General features: G+C 36.4%; 1 protein-coding gene and 1 long non-coding RNA gene across 7 annotated transcripts in view; one reads left to right on the top strand and one right to left on the bottom strand.

Annotated features, from left to right (window-relative positions):
• Nucleotides 1–21,233, top strand: part of EVI5 (ecotropic viral integration site 5) — a 75,098-nt gene that overhangs the window by 12,181 nt on the left and 41,684 nt on the right. For 3 of the 6 annotated variants that reach the window (XM_039555747.1, XM_010409113.3, XM_039555749.1), the window contains exons 1-13: nt 367–424; nt 680–909; nt 4,870–5,059; nt 8,065–8,289; nt 9,340–9,414; nt 10,090–10,215; nt 11,003–11,146; nt 12,147–12,236; nt 12,344–12,441; nt 13,860–13,920; nt 15,855–15,908; nt 18,229–18,261; nt 18,823–18,969. In XM_039555747.1, coding sequence (XP_039411681.1) covers nt 416–424; nt 680–909; nt 4,870–5,059; nt 8,065–8,289; nt 9,340–9,414; nt 10,090–10,215; nt 11,003–11,146; nt 12,147–12,236; nt 12,344–12,441; nt 13,860–13,920; nt 15,855–15,908; nt 18,229–18,261; nt 18,823–18,969 — 1,482 coding nt within the window. In that variant the 5' untranslated portion in view covers nt 367–415. Of the gene's footprint in view, nt 1–366; nt 425–679; nt 910–3,219; nt 3,310–4,869; nt 5,060–8,064; nt 8,290–9,339; nt 9,415–10,089; nt 10,216–11,002; nt 11,147–12,146; nt 12,237–12,343; nt 12,442–13,859; nt 13,921–15,854; nt 15,909–18,228; nt 18,262–18,822; nt 18,970–21,233 lie in introns of those variants that run through there. The other 3 variants (XM_039555750.1, XM_019291532.2, XM_039555748.1) reach the window with 3 other exon arrangements.
• Nucleotides 12,978–21,233, bottom strand: part of LOC109145913 — a 53,664-nt gene continuing 45,408 nt past the window's right edge. Inside the window, exon 4 of the long non-coding RNA XR_002047600.3 lies at nt 12,978–13,280. This is a non-coding gene — a long non-coding RNA (uncharacterized LOC109145913). The remainder of the gene's footprint in view (nt 13,281–21,233) is intronic.

The following is a 21,233-nucleotide window of genomic DNA, read 5'->3' as shown; positions in this document are numbered from 1 at the left end:
GTGACCTGAAGAGAAAGTGAGGAAAGAAAAGAGGCAGCAGTGTGATGCCTTACTGTGAGACTTTCGGCTGTTGTAGATGCATGAGCATAGATTCTTTGTGACTGTTTTCTGCACCCTGGCAGTGCTAGAAGATAATTTGCTGTGGTATAAATTAGAAGTGCTGTGCCCCTGCTCTGTGCTGCCACTGTAGGGATTAGTGAAGGTGAGCAGTGGGTGACCTGGGGGGTTACACTCATACTCTGCTTCAGTGTCTATCGGTAAAGTAGTTGACTGTTTCTATTTCTGTATTTCTACAGTTTCTGTGCCATTATTTTAGTTTATCAAGATGTTTTAAAATAAGCTTTTATTTCTATTTATTTTTATAATGGGAAGTCGGAGCTGATCCTGGATCCTGTGGTATTTCTGTACTGCAGAGATGAGCTCTGTGAGTATACATCAGGAGTTTCTCGGGGTTTGTCTTTGTGGATTAGCAACATACTTGCATGTTACTTCTATAATACTGTATTGCTGTTGATGCTTGTGTTACTTCTGACAGCCTTGGGGTCCTGGAGAAATAAATAATCTGTGTTGCTTTGTGCATATTGTATATTTTTTCCTTTGTTTGATGCAGCAGGTTTGCTGGAAAAAAAGGAGTTAAAAAAAGGACAGCTTTTGCATCCTCTTCTCTTTGTCGATACAGGTGGCGACAGACAAGGTTGCAGGCAAGCTGAGCTCCACTCTCTCATGGGTGAAGAACACGGTATCGCACACCGTCAGTCAAATGGCCAGCCAGGTGGCGAGTCCATCTGCCTCCCTACACACCACATCCCCCTCCACCACTCTATCTACACCCGCCCTGTCACCATCCTCACCAACACAGCTGAGCCCAGACGACTTAGAATTACTTGCTAAACTTGAGGAACAGAACAGGTGAATGGAAAACTTTTTGCTCTTCAAAGTACAGTAATGAGACTAAAATCGGTTTATTTCAATTGTAGCATAGAGGCTGTTAAAGGGGAATTAGTTAAAACTTCATGGCATAACGCTTCAGTTTGAAAGCCCAAAGGTTTAAGAATTTGTATTCTTGTGCTGTGTTTTTACAAATTACAGTTTTGTGGAACTCTAAAAAGTGGTTTTTCTCTCTTTGTTTTACAGGAGTGTTTATAGCTGCCTCTAATAGTAAGAAAGTACACTGACCAGTATTTTTAGTATCCAATTTAAAGTAGAATATCTCAGGGATGAGACTTGTGTATAACCTTCTTACCTTCTAAGAGAAAAATTGTAATTCCTATTAATTTCTTAAAATCTCAAGTATTTCTCAATTCTATTTTTTCAACTTTTATCCAGTTCTTGTTTCAGCTACATAACCTGCTATGTAAAGAGATAGAACTGTGCTCAGCCACCTTCTTGCTGTTACACTAGTGGTGCCAGATGCATGTCTTAAATTAATTAAAAGTAAATTCCTAATCAGTTTTTTCTGTTCATCTTGCCTTTTTTTGTATAGTAAGTAACAGTTTTCCTGATAGCCGTTCTATGAGTGCATATTTATCTGCACCATGTAAAATTCAAGATGCAACTTTCAGGTGGCTCAGTTGCTCTTGATGTGCACAGTGATTGCAAATCAATACAATATCACTGAGAAATTAAATTGGACTGTATAATTTCTTAATGCTGAATTTCCAGAACCCATACTCATTTTCACTTTCGAGGCAGGACTCTTAAGTTATCTGTCCTTTTGCAAAATTTGGTTATATTTGACAAGTATGTTTCAGTAGTTTTTGAGAGGTTGACTGTAAACAACTTGAGCTCCAAGCAGATTTTTAGACTTGGCAGGTAGATGCTGGGCTTTGTTACCTACTGATGGTGGCTATCCCTGTGCTGTAGTGAAGTGCAGGGTTTGGTAATTTAGCTCAAACTAGCTTCTGTTCCTGCTTCTGTGAGTGTGTTAGACTTTGCAGTGAGGCAATTGAGGTACTCTATTTTTGGCTGGGTTGGGTTTGTTTGGGTTTTTTTGGTTGGATTTGGGGAGGGGGGTGGGTTTTTTGGGTTTTTTTGGTGGTTTTCTTTTGATAGTGGTTTTTTTGTTGGTTATTTTTTTGTGTGTTTTTTCTTGGGTTTTTTGTTATTATTCTTGGTTGGGGGGGTTGTTTGGTTTGGGGTTTTATATTTGTTGGTTTGTTTGTTTTCTCTGCTGAGTCACTTCTGAGGGTAATAACTTCCAGTGGAGGAAAAGAGTAACTGGGGGGAGGAGGGGCCAATGCCTGTATGTCACCTGGCATGTCTTCTCTCATGTCTGCATTCTGCAGCCTAATAGCAGCACAGTTTGTAGGGAATTTGATACATCTGCCCAGATTTTGACAATAGAAGGATGCTTCTAGAACGACCTCATATGTTCTTCCTTGTGGTTTGAGATTGTCTCTCTTCAAAGATGAACTACACGTAATTTTTGCTGTGCAAGTGAAAAAATTATCAAAAGAAGCAAAAAATAGTTGAATAGTGCTTTTAAGAAAGCTAGTTTGCATTTATTCTGAGGCTTTCTAGTCTGTTAATGACAAAGGGACTAACTTTTATTTGAAAAGCAAACTGTTCTTTGGACTGCTTATCTGTGTTGGAGAGTAATGTCTTTGCATCTAGAGTCTTCTCATTAAGGCCTGCAGTCAGACTGCCTGGCCTGTTAAAAGAAGAATGTGAGCTTGGCCTTTGTCTCAAGTCAGCTTTCTTCATTTACTAAGTATACCAGCAAATCTTGTCTGGTTTTATTTAATTTTAGCCAGATATATTCTTAGTCCCACACTAGTCTTGTGTGTGAATTCTAGTTAGAGGCTACCCTATCAAGCGCTGGTGAGATACTGCCCTTTAATACTGAAATTCAATGCTCTTACACCGGGTGCACTGTAGTTTCAGAACAGTTTGCATCTGTAGTTTAGCACAGTGGCACTTTGTTGACAAGGAATTGTACTCTGTTCACAGGGAACCATTCTTTCTGCTTGCTGGAAGAACTGCTGCTGTGGATGTTTGTAAAGGTTTTGAGTTTTTTGTAGGGTTTTATGTGAGAAGGAGAATATGAATTAGGTAGACAGTTAGAAAGAAGGGAGAAGAACTCAAATTGTTTCAAGCTATGTCTAGTAGTAGTCTGTAATCTAATTATACTGGAAGTCCCCACAGAATAAAGAGGAAGCTCAGTCCAGAGTCCTGGTGGAGCTGTTTGGCATTAGTAAATCATTTATAAAGTTTTAAATGAAAGAAACAGTGACCAAACGTCACAGAACTTGCGACTTACTGTAAAAAGAACTTCCCATTTTCAAATCTAAGGACAATGAGTTTATCCAGGTAAGGTCAAATTACAGAAACTTAGTATAACTTCTACAGAAAGCTGTGAAAAATTGAAGTGTCTCCTTAGAACCTTGTTTTTATAATCTTAATGTTTATTCTGTGCTTGTTTTTCCTCTGTGATTACTTTGAATTTGGTGTTTAGGCATTGTCTTGGATTGAGAGAAGTAGTTTCAAACTAAATTTTCGTTATGGATCAGTATAAGCCAAGTTTCTAAACATTTGAAGTGGATTTAAAAGTATTTTCTTCAGAACTAGATTTTCTGCATTCCATTAATAAATGGAAATTTATTTGAAATTTTTTAAAAAATAAAATTACAAATGAAAATTTGTCTTGAAAAGGCTTTGCTTTTTTTTTTTCCTGAAGCTGTTACCATTTAACTCTTTTCCAAACAAAATGCTGCTGCAGAAACTGTACTACTTGTCTTCATGAATTAAATTACTTTTTCCCTTACTTTCATAAACACCAGTAGGTGAAAGCTGGGAACAGGGAAAGCTAGTATAAATATCTTTATTGTAGCAGAGATCTTAAAAATTGTAAGTATGCTGAGATTTCTGTACCATCTCTGATACAATATGCCTTGGGTTATAATTTATTAAATATCTGAAACATAACCTGACCTTGCTGAAATGCTGAGGGATTAACTTTCATGCTAATTTTTGAGAAATTATTCAACCTCATGGCTCTGATGTACTGATGTTGGAATTCTTAGAAGTTAAAGCACAAACGAAGCTCTTGGTATAGCAAAACACTTTCAAGTTAGTCTGAATTCTTGCTCTTACCTAACACATGGTCTAAAAAATTTCCCTCTGCTTATGGGGCTCAATATTAGTTGAGGATAAACAAAGTATGGCCTTTTTGCCAAGTTAATGGCCACAGCAACCAGCTCACAGGGAAGTATTGTCAGGAACTTGTCTAGCACTTGACACATCTTTATTTATACTTTGCTGCTGGAGGTTCTCATGTTTGAACTCCTCACTTTAATTACACATTCATTAGCTCTACTAATCACTTCTGTTGCCTGGTCCTTGGTCTGTAGGTCTGTGATTTCTCCTGTGCATTTATAAAACACCGTGTTGATTTGTGAACAGTTGTCAGCAAATGTCAGTTGTTTTAAAATTGCTTCGAAGGTTTTAGTTGTTCTGTCTTTATTTACACTGTCAATTTTTTAAAAAGTGTGATCAGGTAGACTTCTAGGAGGCTAACTTTTTGTCTTGTAAATGACTGTATTTTTAAAAATTCTTTGACATTTGATGTTATCATTGGCGATATTTAACTTCCTTAGGTTCTCTTTGTCAGTCTGATGCATGACAGCTGTGGGTGACATTTTTATCTGTTTCTTAAAATGCTGCAGTGTGAACTATTCTGTCTGCAGATTTACTTGAGATCTCAAGAGAAAGCAGTAACATCGAACAGTTCTTTTCACATTTAGTCCAAATGAATGCTGGTTAAACTGTTTCACTGAACTTCTGCATGCATTCTTTGTGAAGAAAACAATTAATAGTGTGATCCTTTGATTAGAAGAACTTGAATTTGGTTTTTGTGTACTTTCTTTGCAGACTCTTGGAAACAGATAGCAAATCCTTAAGATCAGTAAATGGGTCAAGAAGAAATAGTGGATCTTCTCTTGTATCTAGTTCATCAGCTTCTAGCAATCTCAGCCATCTTGAAGAAGACTCGTGGATCCTGTGGGGGAGGATTGTGAATGAATGGGAAGATGTACGGAAAAAGAAAGAAAAGCAAGTTAAGGTAGTAATTGGAAGCTGATTTTTTGGATATATTTGTAATGTGATATAAGTGATACTGTTTTATCTTTGTGTTGGGCTTATTCTTTTTAAATAAACATGTTCCAGTTGCATGTTTCCACCCCTAAGCCTTAGTGCTTCCTATGTAACCTTCCTATGTGCTGTCACCCAGCAAATGTCTCCTGCTGAAAGCCAGATGCATTTCTTGAATACGAAAGCTTTCAGTTTACCTCTGATGAGAGATTTCCATGAGTACAGGGATGATTAGCTTCATGTTTCCAAAAATGGAATTGCTAAAAATCAACTTAAGGGCATCTGATAGCTTGATGCTATGATTATGTATATATATGCTATGCTGCTGTATACTGAGCAGCTCTCTTTTTAAAGCATCCTTAATAGGAGAGTTGATAATAGACGTCTACTTGGAAGCTCTGATGAGTTCAGTTTTTGTGCATGCTAAGTATGTTGACCCCAGAGATGACCTTAGGCAGAAGAAGACATAGTTTCTAAATTCTGGATGGACTGGAACGAACTTTGACCAGTGTGTCCAGTCTGGGTTAGTTGTGGTCATGTACAGAAGTGGAGTTTAATTATACTTTACACTCAAACTAAAAAGCATTTAGTGCATTTGAACATATCCATGTTTCAGTGGCAGCAAGTACAGCAGCATGGGATTCTTTTGTTAGTAGGCAAGTCTGTTCTGCTTTGGTTCTTTATTGGCTGTAGGCTGTAGTTTTATGTGCAGAATACAAATGTGTCAGGGTCTTTTGAACAGTTTGAAATGTGTGTCTATGAATAGGTTGTGGGAAGGCAGAACAATGAGCTAAAGTAAAGTATCTTTTATATGAAGCAGTTGTGAAGAGAGAACATGACTTGAGAGAGGAAACAAGGGAAGAAAATGAACTCAGGATTTCCTGCTTGCATAGGGAAAGCAGTTTCTGGAAAGGTGTTCCAAAAGGCCATGAAAAGAAGGCCACATGAACCTGGCAAGAGAAAGAAGTGAGATGGTAATAAGTAGATCTGGTTAGTTAGAATTTGTTTGAACATTTTCAAGTGTCACAAGTATCGCTTGTTTTTATAGCTGGACAAGTACAATTTGAGGAGTGTTTGACTAACTTTCAGGGAATATTTAATTATATTGCTGACCTATATTATATTGAAAACTAGCCAAGTTTTCCTTTGCTGTTAAATAATTCTCAGTATTTTTTTGTCGGAAGTCAGCCTTAACTGTCAGTCTGCATTTACGATGGAATATCAGAGCATCCATACCTTATTCCCTGATTAGGCCAGTAGGTACACAGGTAGCAGCATAGGTGCCTTTTTGTCCTGGCTGTCAAAGCTGGTCTTAGGTTATTAGAAAACTGGTTACTTTTTAGGTTTTAGATGTGTCTGTGCCTTCTCCAAAGATGATGTTCCATCCTTTACATCTCTCAATCCACTTCAGAACTTCCTTCCTGTTTATGGAGGGCTTTTGAAGGATGACATAAGTCCTGCTGTTCAATTCACATGACATCATTTTAGTGCTGCCCAGTAGGTGTGTTTTCCTGCTGTTCCTTCTAGGAAAGTTGAAGCAGTTAACCCTATTATTCTGTCAAGCAGGTACATGGTAACTTAACGAGGCATTAGCAAAAAGTTTCTTGCTTTATTAGCAGCCCTCGAGGCTTTCGGGGACTGATGTGCAGTTGCATTGTGTTGTTGACAAAGGATAGCTAGAGACAGTTGTGTAAAGCTGATGGTTTAGGGTTCTTGTCTTGGAGTTGGGAATCTTTGAGGAAGTAACATCTCACTGTTGTGTTGTAGACAGGAGAAATTGTTGGAGGGGCATTAGTATGATGTTTCTGAAGAAGGATGGATTGAGAGCTTAGGGATATTAGAAAATGGAGGGCAGTGAGGCAAAGCTCCTACAGTAGAGTTCAAGCTTAAGAGAAACAAAACTTGAAAGCAAGAGTCTCTTTGAAAGTTACCAGTGTTGCATTAATTAATTGTAATGCTGGAGAAGTAGAAGAAATATCTGGAACAAACAGGAAAAAGAGGAAGCTTTGCAGAATAGGAGATTACTCTGGTTTCAGAAGAAATACTAATGAAAGAAATTAGCCTTTAGGAGACAGAATACTTGATAACAGTACTTAAGGTACAAAAAGTTATTAAAAGAAATAGTCTTGAAGAGACAATCTTCTAGGTCAGAGTGATTCTAGTTGCAGAATGTACCACTGAGACAGTCTGTTAAATTCCTGAATAATGCTTCTTTCTCAGTTTTCAGATCAAGCGACAAGACTACTTGTCCTTGTGATTTCTTAAATGACAAGCAGCAGGTTCTTAGATGTACTCATCTGGGCATGTTTGAATCGTATAACACCTAGCAGATTTTTTTTCAGAAGATAAAGTAAATTTAGTTAATTTAATAGGTGTAAACTCAATGTTTTCTTGGTCCAGTGTCTGAAACTGCATTTAAATACTTTCTTAGAAGATAACTTGGAAATACTGGCACACCAGAGAAATTAGACACAACTTGTCAAGTTTGTTAAATGACTTCTGATAGTTGTACTCTGCAAATTTTTTGTTGTAGTTGGCTGTGCTACAGTTAGTTCTACTTTTCATCATTTACCTACTTTGGAAGTAATTTTTAGTCGGTGATTTCTTAGATCTCAATTACTACAAATATTACTAAGGGTGTTATCTTCAGTAATCTTTTGTGAAATACAGACATAATTGTATTAAATTCTGGTTAAGTTCTTGTACAAAATTATTTGAATATTCAGTTTTTCATGTAACTTGCCATGGATAAGGGACTACTTTCAGTAGCTAATTTAGCCACTAAAAATGATTCTGAGACTGCTTACTTTTGTTAGCTTACTAATCCTACTAAAATTGAGGTTATAAACTATATGAGTAGTTTTTGCCATGATGTAAATTTTTTTCTGAAATTTTGAGGAACTTGAAGTGGTTTTTTTCCTTAGGTTTATTTTTTGTAATATTTTCAGGAAATTAATTTGTCTTTTTGTGCTTTAGGAGCTGGTTCGAAAAGGGATACCTCATCACTTCAGAGCAATTGTTTGGCAACTTTTATGCAGTGCTCAAAGCATGCCAATTAAGGATCAGTATTCAGAGCTTTTGAAAATGACATCTCCTTGTGAAAAATTAATAAGAAGGGACATTGCTAGAACATACCCTGAACATGATTTTTTCAAAGAAAAAGATAGTCTTGGGCAGGAGGTCTTGTTCAACGTAATGAAGGTGAGTTGGTATTTCAGCCCCTGAAAATATATTAGCAAGAATATGCACCAGCTTGGATTGCTTTGTATATAGTGAATTTGCACCAGTTTCAAGTTGTTGTAAGTTTTTTTCAAGTTACTCTTTCTTAAACCATAGACAAAGGAATGGTTTAAAAAAATCCCATTTTGTATGTTGTAAGTTTTTTTCAAGTTACTCTTTCTTAAACCTTAGACATAGGAATGGTTTAAAAAATCCCATTTTAGTTTCAAAGGCATTCCTGTAAGTTTTTTTATATCTCAAAAAGTAAAAACAAATTGGCATCAAAACAAAGTAACATACTAACTGCTGATAGTATAATGGAATGAAGTGTGCCATGAATTAAAGTCTACAGTGTTGCCCAGGAGAACATTGGCAAGCAGAACTAGTATTCAGTTTGCAAGTATTTCTGAAGTACACATGGCAGCAGCAAATGGCAGCTACAAGCTAGTGTGCAGTTGTTCCAGTGCCCAAACACAAAATGAAAATGCCAATGTAACATTGTTTGCATTATTTAGTCTTCACTAGAGCTTAAACTTTGAAGGTCAGACTTTTCCCTAGAACATAGTTTCAATAGAAAAGCTGGCAGGTTTCCAAATCATAGTAATTTCTGTAACTCTAAAACAAAGATGCCACAAGTGTGGAGATCATCAGAATTTATCCATCTGTAAATAAAACTGCAACACCTGTTTCTCTGAACAGAACTTGTTTCATTGTCTGGTCTGTCTCCTATAAAAGTAGTACTTTGTGAGATTTGTATGCCAGTGGTCTCTTATCTTTTGGCACATTCCTGTAGTTGGAAACTGCCTGTATGTTTTGTAGGTATGCCTTAGTTTTAGCTTTGTAGGTGATCAGAGAGCAGAGTTTGCAGCAGCAGGTAGAAACTAGAATGTCTGACTAAAACTTCTGGATAGGATGTCTTGTTGGATTTGGGGAGAGGAAGAGTAAGTTATTACAAGATAGCAGGATGAGCTATGATTACTTTTTATTGATAATGAGGTTTTAATTATTGAGAGTTTTAACTTTATTTCCCAGGCTTACTCTTTGGTGGATCGTGAGGTTGGGTACTGTCAAGGAAGCGCTTTTATAGTTGGATTACTGCTTATGCAGGTAAAAATATTAAAAAATATGTGAACCTTTAAAATCCATGCTAGACTGCATAATATACTGCGGTGCTTTTTGGGGAATTTTTGCAATGGTTTTCCTTCATAATTTCGTGACAATGGAGTTGTCAAGGGCAGCTGTTTACTCTGCAAATGAAATGAGATTTACTTTGTGTCATTCTATTTGCCGAGATACTGTATTTGGAGTGGGAGAATATATTTATTTCTCAGAGCTAAGGTAGGATTACAGGCTTGCAAGCTATTTTGTTGAGTGATATTTCAAAAATAAATGAACTTCTAATTTCTGTTCTATTACATGGAATCTCCTCAGAGTTCAAATGGAACTTCACAGTTGATTTGATTATCTTAAAGCTGCTGTTGTATTACTGGTTTTTGGTTTATGACAAAGTAGGGTATATGATAAGAAACTTGCAGACCTCCATTTCAGTTTAGAAATTATTTGCTAGAATTTAGCATATACAAAAGTTCATTGGAGTAATTGGCTGTAAATCCCTTAAACAAAACAAAAACTTCAAACCAAACCAACCAACAACCAAAAAAACTCCACTGCGTGCACATGCACGCACACGAAAAACCCCAACCCTAAATCCTCCCAGGCACCCTCTGATATATCGTTATATTTGTCCAGAGTTTTTAATGTGCTTTTTTATTTTTAATATAGATGCCAGAAGAAGAGGCATTCTGTGTGTTTGTTAAATTAATGCAAGATTACAGACTACGAGAACTCTTTAAACCAAGCATGGCTGAACTGGGCCTTTGTATGTACCAGTTTGAATGCATGATACAGGTACATACAAAATCTATCAAACTTGCTCTTCAGTAACTATTAATAAGGAACGTGGGAATTACAGCTCAAGAGCAGGCATGTCAGTTGGCTAACAGGCTGTACTCTTGACAATAGCTAGTTCCAGAACTTTAGAAGTAAATGCATGTGGTTCTGTGAGCAATTTTTTTTTAACCTTTGGCAGACAGTAACTGGTTTTAAATACCAAAGCATGGGATTTGCTGCAGTTTAAGCATATGAATGTTTAATTCTGTTTGAAGACTCTGAAAGTTAAAGTCTTCATAGTTAATTTATAGTATCTTAAAAGATGAAAATTTGGAGATACCCTCAAATATAGAATGTTAATTGTTTGCAGATTTGGAATGCAGGTTCTTCCTGATCAGGCTGATGGAGAAAAATAGGTTTCTGTTTTGTGATCCAGTTTTTAACATGATGATCAGGGGTGAGATATCACATAGCCTTAGATTTTGTCAGCTCTTTTTAGTAGCCCATTCTAGATATTACTCTGGGACTTACAAGCTTGACTTCCCTTTAGGATCAGGAAGAGTTTTTGTAATCTGCATTCTAGGGTAGATATTCTATAGGACATTCTGTCTTGGGACTTCTGTTGCATGGTTCTTGGTAATGATGAGTCATATCTTTCCTAGTCAAGTTGCTAGTACAGACAGCTGCTAACTGTACTAAGTATCAATTATTTTCTTGTATTCAAAATTTGTCAAAAACATGTCTGCAGTAAAACTACAAGCAGAACCTTAACATACTTGTGTTTTTTATTCCTCTTCTTTTCCAGGAACATCTTCCAGAGCTTTATGTGCACTTTCAGTCTCAGAGTTTTCACACTTCTATGTATGCATCCTCATGGTTTTTAACTATATTCCTTACAACTTTTCCACTACCAATCGCAACAAGAATATTTGATATCTTTATGTCTGAGGTAACTACTAAATACTCATATGTTATATTTCAAGAGTAGCTGTTGAAAGCAGTTATTTAGGTAGTGGTATAAATCCCATCATGATGGACAAATCTCATAGTCTTGCTTTTTATTTCTTACGCTGATCAGATTATTTTAAGGGAAGGTGTGTACATTTTGTCAAGGAAGAGCAACTAAGTCATTGAATGTTGATATTGTGTGTGGCTTTGTGCTCTAAGCCTGTTGATTGAAGTGTTCCCAAATCTGTTCTTTCTGAATGCAGTGTATTAGCATTGCATGCAGCAGGGACATCCATTTCTCAGTATTGTGGTGAGTTTACAGTGGAAACTAATGCTGCTTTTGGGCCAAGGTTAAAGTTCCTTAGGGATACGCAAGCCAAGAAGAAGGAGTGTTAGTAACTTTTATTGTCCAGATGATGATCAGTGCCAAAGAAATTTAGGGAATTATTCAGCGTCATTATCACAAAGACACCTATGTTGTGTTTAGGTTTAGAGCTTTGCATAATTATAACTAGTAACAAACCATAGCTTAAGCTTGCTCTGCAGTCATCTTTTAGAAAGCAGTATGTCCAAGGTGGATCCTTTCAGCTTGCCCTCAGGAACATCCAAGATAGGGTATATAGTGAGACATTCGCTTTTATCTTTTTCAATAGTTTAACTGCATTGTACCATGCTTTTTTGAGAAGTACTTGGGATTTTTCTACTAGATATACTTAGAAGGTTTGATAGAGCTAACCTAGAGAATTCCTGTCACTCGAGATTTTACCTCATCACTAACTTCTCTGAGGGGGATGTCTGGCATCAGGACAAATAGCCAGGCTGCTTGTCCTTGGAACAAAAAAAGAAACCCAGAAGCAATTTGTTGAGAGATTTTTTTTCGGTAGCCCTTTTACTTGTGTTTACTTGGGTGAGATTTCCAATGTTAGTAAATAGTAGAATAATTCTGTACTGTTGACAATGCCACAAATAATTGTTGGATATTTTTTAACTTCTGTTTTCAGGGTTTAGAGATAGTATTTCGAGTAGGTTTAGCATTACTTCAGATGAACCAGGCAGAATTACTGCAACTTGACATGGAAGGAATGTTACAGGTAAGCTATGGTTATAATAATTTTAAGAGATATCTGAAATGTGTAATGTGTGTATATTTCCTTGCAGCTGTTAATTATATGTAATCTTGTGCTCTGATTGCTTTTAGCACTTTCAAAAGGTCATTCCACATCAGTTTGACAGTGGTCCAGACAAATTAATCCAAGCGTCTTACCAAGTCAAATACAATGCAAAAAAGATGAAAAAGTAGGTATAACATTTTGAGAAAATAGATTATACTGTTGCTGAGTTACTGCTTGTTTACCCTTAAGAGTTGTTATTTATTCAATGTTTTGCTTTGAATTTTCCATCTTTAAATTTTTTGGGGGGTTTTTACTACATAAACAATTAAAACTGAAGTTCTCTCTGCAAAAAAATTATTCTAAAGTAGTATTTGCTATTTTTCTTAAATATAATAAAGCTATGTCTCATTTACAAAAATAACTAAAAAAGCTTTTGAAGAAAACTGCAAGTTACGGGGAATTACAGCACTTCAGTAAAAAGGAACTGAATAGGAAGGCTGGGTAGGGGGTGGTTTTTTGGAGGGAGGGGAGATTATTTTGGATTTCTTCAGGGTGAAGCAGGGAAAGGAGGTAAAACTTTTATGATCTGGCCTAAATGCTAAAGATTTTAGTTCTCAGGAACTGGAGAAGTATTCAGTGTTCACGGTGCTAAGGAGTGCATTTATGGTCAAAAGTGCTGTTTAAAATATAAATTGATAAAACTTTGTAATACCATTGACAACAGTAAAATAACTTTTATTTGGGGTTTGAAATTTTGAGAATACCACAGAATACCACTACTGTTGTTGTTGTTAAGGTTAGTTGCATGTCTCTTCTGCCTTTGGTAAATGTTGGTTTGATTAGCCAAGCTGCAAATACTGTGATTTGCCAGGGTTAAGTTTGGTGGGTCACCCATTGGCTGTAACGTATCGAACGTTCACTGTTGCACTGCAGGTTGGGCACAGAGTCTTCCAAGCTGAATTTGTCGATCTTTTTCTTTTTTTTCTGTCAGCAGCCTATGGTCAGTAGAGTGAGCAGTCTTCTCTAAAAAGGAAGTAACAACAAAGCTTTCAGGAAAAAATATTTTCTTTGCAAACCAGTACAAGTGTACGTAGTTGAAAATCCTACCATTCCAAGTCTGAACTTCCTGGTCTGCCTTCTGTAGAGGCATTGTTATCTCAGCTTGTGGGTTTTTCTTGCCACGTTTTTCATTGGGACAACTTTGGTTTTCTGGGGAGAGGCCAAAATTGTTTTATATTTAAGGTATTTTTCTCAGATTTCTTTGCATCTTTTTCTTCCAGGCTTTCCAAGCTCTGATTTCTTTTGGCTGAGTCTATTGAACTGATGATTGTATTACATAAAGGGGTTAGTACAGAGTAGCTCCAAATTGCTGCCACTGTAAAGTATTCAAGCAAGCTCCTGCACTTCAGAGTGCTGGTTCAGTCTGTTCGTATCTACTGAAATCTGTGTTTAAATTTAGTACCCACTCTAAGCATTTATAGGAGTGCATTTCAGAGAAAATATCAATGATCTGTGTCTCTGTTCTGCTGTTGTTAGGTATTACACCAACAAGTAAATTATCCTCAATGTTTCTGATCATAATTTACTATTTCTAATTTTTAGGCTAGAAAAGGAATACACTACAATAAAGACAAAAGAAATGGAAGAACAAGTTGAAATTAAAGTAAGGAATCCTCAACAAATTTATTCATGAATAAGTTTAATTCCTAGATGGGGGGGTTACATGTTTGATCTCTGCATGTAGTAGGACATAATTAAGGTCCCCAAATTATTTTCTTTCAGCATTTATGTTTTGGATGTCTTTTCATAAAGGACACCTACAGTGAAATTATTGAGACTTCTGGTGGACATTTAAAAAAAAAAAAAATCTTTGGAGACCCACTGCACTTACATTTTTATTATTTCCTGCTGACAAAAGCTTAGTAACAGATGCTCTCATTTGTCAGAGGTTCCAAATATGCTGGTTTAGATGTAGGTGCTCCACGCAGGAGGTTTGTATGACACATGTTAAGATAGACTTTGTCAGAGTGCACTTGAGTGGTTTGTCTTTGATTTTAAGATCTTGATTTTTTTTTTTTTTTTTTTTCTTATGCATCGAACCTAAATTGTAGTTTCTTCTGTCTGCAGTCACTTTTTCTTTTAGTGCTTTTGCAGTTAATACAAACTGTGGGGGGGAAAAAGCCAACCTGCCAGTGCAGTTCATTTTTCCCTTCTACTAACTGACCTACTTCCCGTATGTACTTAATCATTGCATCTTTTTGCTTTTGTGACATAAATAGGCTTTTGATACCTTTTTTCCTATTTCACTTTTTTTTTCACAACATGTTTGATCTGGATTTTCTTCCTTGTGTTTTTAGCCAGTTCTGTAAGAAAAGACAGTGGGAGAAATGATGTGCAAGTGCATTGTATAAAGCCTTGTTGAGGGAGTTAGGTAAAGTCTTCCTTCTTCCTGTCCACTGGTAGTCATTTTGCCTTTCAATATCAGTTTTTAAGGCATCAGTTCTTCAGAAAAATGACTGTGAGATGCACCTGAGAGCACAAAGGTATTAGGAGTCTTTTCAGGCAGTTTTATTGTACTAGGCAGTGAGGCATTTAGCAGCCTGAATACCTGCTGTAACAGCAGCTGAAATCAGAAGATTTGCAGGGCTCAAATGACAGCTATTTGCAGAACAGGACAAAATAAAACCATATGAAAGACAGCTGTAACTTTAGATTCTAATATACTAACTCATATCAAATCCTTTCCTGGTTCTTGCCACCACCACCCCCCCAAAAAAAAGAAGGCAACAAAAAGCTCTCCAAAATAAAAACCACCAAGCCAACCCCAAAAAAAAACCTACCAAAAAAACCCCAACCAGTCAATGCAAAGCTGTCTGTTTCTAGGCCGTACTTTGGGACTTACGTAAATAATTTCTGACTTACTAGAGCTGCTTAGCAGAAGAGGCTACTTTAGGGGAGATAGAAAAGCATATTTTGAGTTTGCCTTTTAGCCTGGCAGAATAAAGTGTTCACTGAACTGATACCCAATGCCCTGTTCTGAGGGGTATGGATCTCTTCTATCTGAATGCTGACTGCTAAAATATACAGGAAATTCACTGGTAAAGTATAGAGTTCAGAAAATTCTTTCTTGCTTCTGAGACATTTGAGGTAATTCTCAGTATAACCTTACAGATTAACGTAAATTCTTGTGAGGAAAAGGAAGGAAACCTTGTAGCTGCCTCATTAGCCTGTCCTAATGCAGGGAGTGCACTTCATGTGCCTTAACCACGAAGACTTTGGCTCTGTTTATGAAAGGGAGGCAGTCAAGTCTGGTGTGGGGTTAAGCCCTGTGGTTCACCTGCAGACATACTGCATTCAGCTAATGCAACACAGATGCTTTTGCATAACATGAGATGTGTTTTCATTTTTGCTGTATCAAGCTGTTTAAACTTGTATTTTGAGCTAGTACATCATATGAAAGGATGTTAAGAAGGTCACTAATTATTTTTGTATTTATATTGATTTTCATTGATGTGATGAAATAAAAATGTTAGTTGGCTTTATCAGACTTTCAATTCATAACTTGAGAAATGGATTTGTGAACTGTTTACCTTCCAGAGGTTACGAACTGAAAACAGACTACTCAAACAGCGCATTGAAACACTAGAAAAAGTAAGTATGCTGGGGACTAGATTTAATCTGTGTTAATTTAGACTTTAATTGATGGCAGTTTCATTCTATGAAATGGGAATCTCAGAATTATAGTTTACTGTTTTCCTGATAATCTCTGGTGTTTACTAACAGTGCTTAGCCAAATAACATGGCCATCACCAAGCAATTAAGGTCAATGCTTTAAATATGTAAGGTTATGTCTGCTTCTTAGTGATTATAAAATCAAACATTTTGAGATACCCAACTTGTGTTGTACTGTTTTCTTTCTGAATTAGAAGCATATGTTCAAAGTCCAGAAGACTCCATGAAATAGTGGACTGCTTGGTTGGAAAAGAGGTCATTGTGAGAGAATGCTCAGTTTTGAAAATCTGAAGTTGCTTGGTGTTTTTATGTAGGAGCAAAATGACAGACCTACCAATGACCAGAGAGATGTTGCAGCATTCACATTCAGAACAGGAACACTGCCATTCATTTGTTCTATGTAGTTTTGAGGTTTCGTGGCAATTTTGGGGACATGGTGGGGAGAATATCTAAAGATTTATTTCTCGTACGTTTAGTCTCATTAGTAGAGTTTTGTTAGGTTTTTTTGTAACTGATTGAAACTTCAAAAGTATGCATGGGGACTGCTGTGGATACATTTCCAACATGAAGGCACTGTTCTCCAGTGGCCTCTCCTGTATCCTGGTATCACACTTCCTGTGGCAGATTGCATCTGAACTGCTCTGCTCAGCAGTGAGAACATTCCTGTCCATCTTAAGCACAAACAGGGACCATCTTCCAACAAATGGAATTGAATGCTCTTGTGAGTCACAAACAGTTGTTCATGTTTCACAGGGAAGAAAATGGTAATATTTCAATTGAGAGTGACATAATTGAAAGATGTTACACTTCAGATGTTAAACCACATTGCAATTTCTTGAAAAGCGGTCTATGTCAAATTCTAAATAACTGATTTCAGAATTTAGTTTGGAAAAGACGCATAATAAGGACACATTGTGAAATTTGTGACCAAAAATACAATTCTGTGAATGTTTTTGTTTCTATTATTGTAGGTTTATAAAATGACTGGAAAAGAGCAGGCTCTCTTTGGGAAGCTTGAAGCTGTAGTGAATCATTTCAATACCCTTGGCAAATATATAATAGTTAATATCCTTGTTTTATACTTAACTCGTAGAGGTTTGAAATATTTTCTTTTTTTTAATTATGAAGTCCATGATGAACTGCTAGATGCTAGTGCTTTTGCAAATTCTGTACTTAGAATTTTGGAATTCACCTTCAGATTATCCCAGTCTGACTGGAACGAAAGCATTTCAAAATGGGAAAATATTATCTATTAATAAGAATTTCTGAAGATCATTATCATTGCAACATTTGAAAAACAGATCATAAAATGTGAAAAATACATTAAGTTCTTTTGGAAACTTATTTTTAAAATATTTTTCCATCATTCAAACTCATCTAATTTAGTTGTGATTTCCTTAGTGTACCTTAACTTCTAAGTAATAGCTCTTATCTACTAGTTTGAACTTGAATTTTAATAAAAGTTTCAAGGGCAAAGAAGGTCTATGAATAGATGTGTTTGTCTGTTGTAGAATGTTCAAAAAATTGAGTGGTTTCAGAGGTGATAAAGTAGAAATTAATTAAATGCAACTGCAGGCCTGTAGTGCTTGTCAGTGTGTAAAAATGAAAATTTTTCTTGCAAAAGTTTGGCAAGGAAAGAGAATCTATGAACTGCTCAATGAGTTACTGCAAGAATTCAGTAAAATAAAACATTAGCTGTCATAGTTGACATTTCCTGCTTGTCTGTCAGTTTGCGCCATTTAACTTCCCTGCTTCATCTTAGTGGAAGCTGTAGTTCTGCATGAGTGCCTCAGTGCTTAGTGGAGTTCCCTCTGTGCTCAAATTATACCTTTGTTTCATGTTGTAAGGGGACTGTAGATCGTGTCTTGGATCTATCTATTAGATCATATCAGATAATGCTTCAGTAACTTTTGTTAATTTAGGGAAGCAAGCCATTCAGATAGAAACACCCAGTCTCCTGTAGGTGAATTTTAAGTGTTACAGTAATCTGAAACCCTTTTGTATGAAAGATGGACTGTGTTAAATCTATTGCAGAAAAGGCTGCTTCCTGAGACTTTCAGGCTGATTTGCCTTCATTGATATGAAGAGTTGTTAATTTTGCAAAAAGAGCTTGCACAGAAAATGGGTAGAATTTGGGCATTTTCTTTCTATCAGCTCTTGGTCTTTTTTGTCACTATGATCAGCCCCTTGTTTTTTGGTTTCCTTTTTCCTCATTCCTATCTGAATTTTTCCTTTGTAGGAAAGTGCTTCCTTGGCAGATAGATTGATACAGGTATAGTCTTTTAGTCTTTTACTGTATGACTCTCTTCCTACTCATAAAAAACCCCAACTGCTTTAATGCATGCGTATTTGCATGCCGTAATCTATCCTTGCTTTGCTGATTTGGAATAAATACAGAGCTAATATATCTTGCTAGAAACTTGTTTAATTTTGTTTACTAAAAATATATAAACCCAATATCTGCACGTTATAGTAATTTTCCTAACCTATTGTAATTTTTTGTCCAAATTCTTGTGGCAAATGGATTCTATGACACTGTATTAACAATGAAATTGAATAGCGTGACCTTCAATCTGTGCATGTACAACTGAGTGATAATGCATGAAAGGAATTTTATTGAACGCGAGTACAAAACTGTGCTTGCTAAATGGTTGCTGAACTTAGTACTTTATTACAAAAGCAGCTGTTTAGTACTACGTTGTCCTAAAATTTCTACCAATTGTACTCTGTGCTGTTTGCAAAACCAATCTGATGAAATAAGCAGCTACGCATCATAAAGGCAGTTTTCCTTGGATTTGTCATAAGTGCTTAAAAAAATAAATTATGTCCTAAGGGACAAGTGACAAGGGCCCAGGAGGCTGAGGAAAACTACCTCATAAAACGGGAGCTGGCCACCATCAAACAGCAGAGTGATGAGGCCAATACTAAACTGGAGCAAGCTGAGAATACCATCAGGGAGCTCCAGCAACAGCAGCAATGGGTAAGGAGCCTAGCAGCACATCATCTCATCTTTTTCACTCACTTGTGTTTATTTTTCCTCATCATTACATGACATGGTCTCTGTGCTGTCTTTGTAAACACCTGTTCATTGTGATTTGCATTCCTAAAATGACACAAATTTAATTAAATCAAATTTTGCTCTGTTCTACTGATAGATGAGATTCATAACCCTGGATAGATGTAAGTTACGAGTTAATTAAAAAAACTAAACAATATACCCACAATGAAACACACCAAGCAAAAAACTCAAAAAACCCCCACAAACCGACCCAAAACCTTTCCACCAAAAAAGAAATACTAACAAAAAACCACACATACAACCTCTGATAGCTATTAATGCTAAGAATCTAGTCATTGCAAGTTGTGTCACTCTGGCTACTCAAATTTGAGAATTGATTCATAATGCCTTTACCTAGTGTATCATTTAAGTAAGTTTCTTTCATCTTAATGTTTCTTCTGTGTACCTGTGTTTGTTTTTTTCCGAATATGCTAACATTTACTGCTCGCTGTAGAGAGCATTGTAGAAGAGCATTGTCCCTGATTTTGGAACTACAGAACTTCATTAAAAAGTGTGGGTTTATGTGTATATGGAGCAGGAAAATAATTTTTAGTAGCCCTGTATAGTACTGTATTTTTATGCACTCAGGGTTTTAGGTAGTAAAATGTGCAAGACTTCAGACTCTTGCTGTGAGACTGAAGTTACTTCCCTTAAGACACTTAAAGCGCTCACTATCTTCTCTTTGGGGATACAGGGGAAAGCATTTTAGCATCTTCACTTGCTGAATGAACTGTGCACTACTAGTGTTGATGTGAATATCCTCATATTGTTTTAAGTAAGTGGTATCCGAGTGTATTGTCTGGAATCTTGGGAATGTCAGGTGTATGAAATATGACTTACTAGAACTACAGCATACTGCAGCTACTTAACCAGGTTTCTTAAGGTCAGTATGTTTGTTTTACACCTCTTCCACTGAAGCTCTAGAAATACCTGTGTCTCCTATTGGAATGTAAAGATGAGATTCACTGTTAGACTGAAATCACAACTTAAATGCAATGTTCTAGAACTAGTTTATCATGTCTGTTTAATGCATTTCAGTGTAAAAAAGAAACATATTTTAGAATAGTCGCAAGAAGTGACTATTGAGCTGTTACTCTCTCATGTGAAATACTGCTTTTTATAGAACTTTAATAATTTCTTTGGGGGGAAAATATGAAGAAATTATGATTAGGAAAACGGGGATGGTTTAGTTATGCTTTTCAACATTTTTAGATATATTGTAATCTTTCAAGTGAAATGCAATGAGAAGTGTTTATAGACTTTTGGATATATATATAGCTGTTGATTGTCTGATTACAATAGTGTACACACCTTTGGAATATGTTTTTTAGAGGCATCCATGTTAATGACCTGTATGCAATTAAAAGTTATTAGAAGACTAAGATACTATTACTTATTTATTCATTAATTGGTGGGAATATGACTTTTAAAGCTAATGCCTTTAATTATGCCAGGGACCTTATTGAGTAGCAATGATGGGGAGGCTTGACAGGTTGCCTAAGTGTGGGAATTGATCCTGAGCAAAACCTTAGATATCTGTGGATTGCAAAATTGGCTGGGTTGGAGCTGTGAGGGCAGACAACTGGGCAATTACTGCAGGAATGGAGAGTAAGTCAAATTACGAGCACGATTCCTCCTTTCCATGCTTGCAGCATTGCTTTTCTCCACTTAAACATGAACATGGCTATAGGAAATCGTCTGACTATGTGTGTGGAACTGAGACTGTAAATCCATGTGGTTAGAGACAGATTTGTGCCTAATAGCTGGCTTATTCTGAAGTGTAAGGAATAGCACTGTGGTTTTGAGACCCATCGGAATTTTACACCATGGTGAAAGTGTTAAAATGGTTTAAGTAAGGAGTGTTCGCTAGATCCTGCTGCATCAGTAAGATGTGTAATTGAACAGCCTTTAACTGTTTCCAAGCATGGAAGTGGGAGCAACAAATAGAAGCAGCTGCGTGCATCTAGGGCGCCACCTGGTGGGAATGCATGGATTTATTTGGAATTTTTGCATTTTAGTGTACACTGGTGATTTTTGCCACTTGCTAGTGCCAATAGCTTTGTTCTTGGCAATACTCCTTTTCAGTATTGTCTTGAAAGTATCTGATTTAATGTTTTCTTCTCTAATTATTTCAGCTTTGTTTTTAGCAAAAATGATTGCACTGTAAACTTGTAAATGACTGCATA

This window comes from Corvus cornix, chromosome 8 (assembly GCF_000738735.6).
Source record: "Corvus cornix cornix isolate S_Up_H32 chromosome 8, ASM73873v5, whole genome shotgun sequence".
Lineage (NCBI taxonomy): Eukaryota > Metazoa > Chordata > Aves > Passeriformes > Corvidae > Corvus > Corvus cornix.
This window is presented reverse-complemented; position numbering and strand designations above follow the sequence as displayed.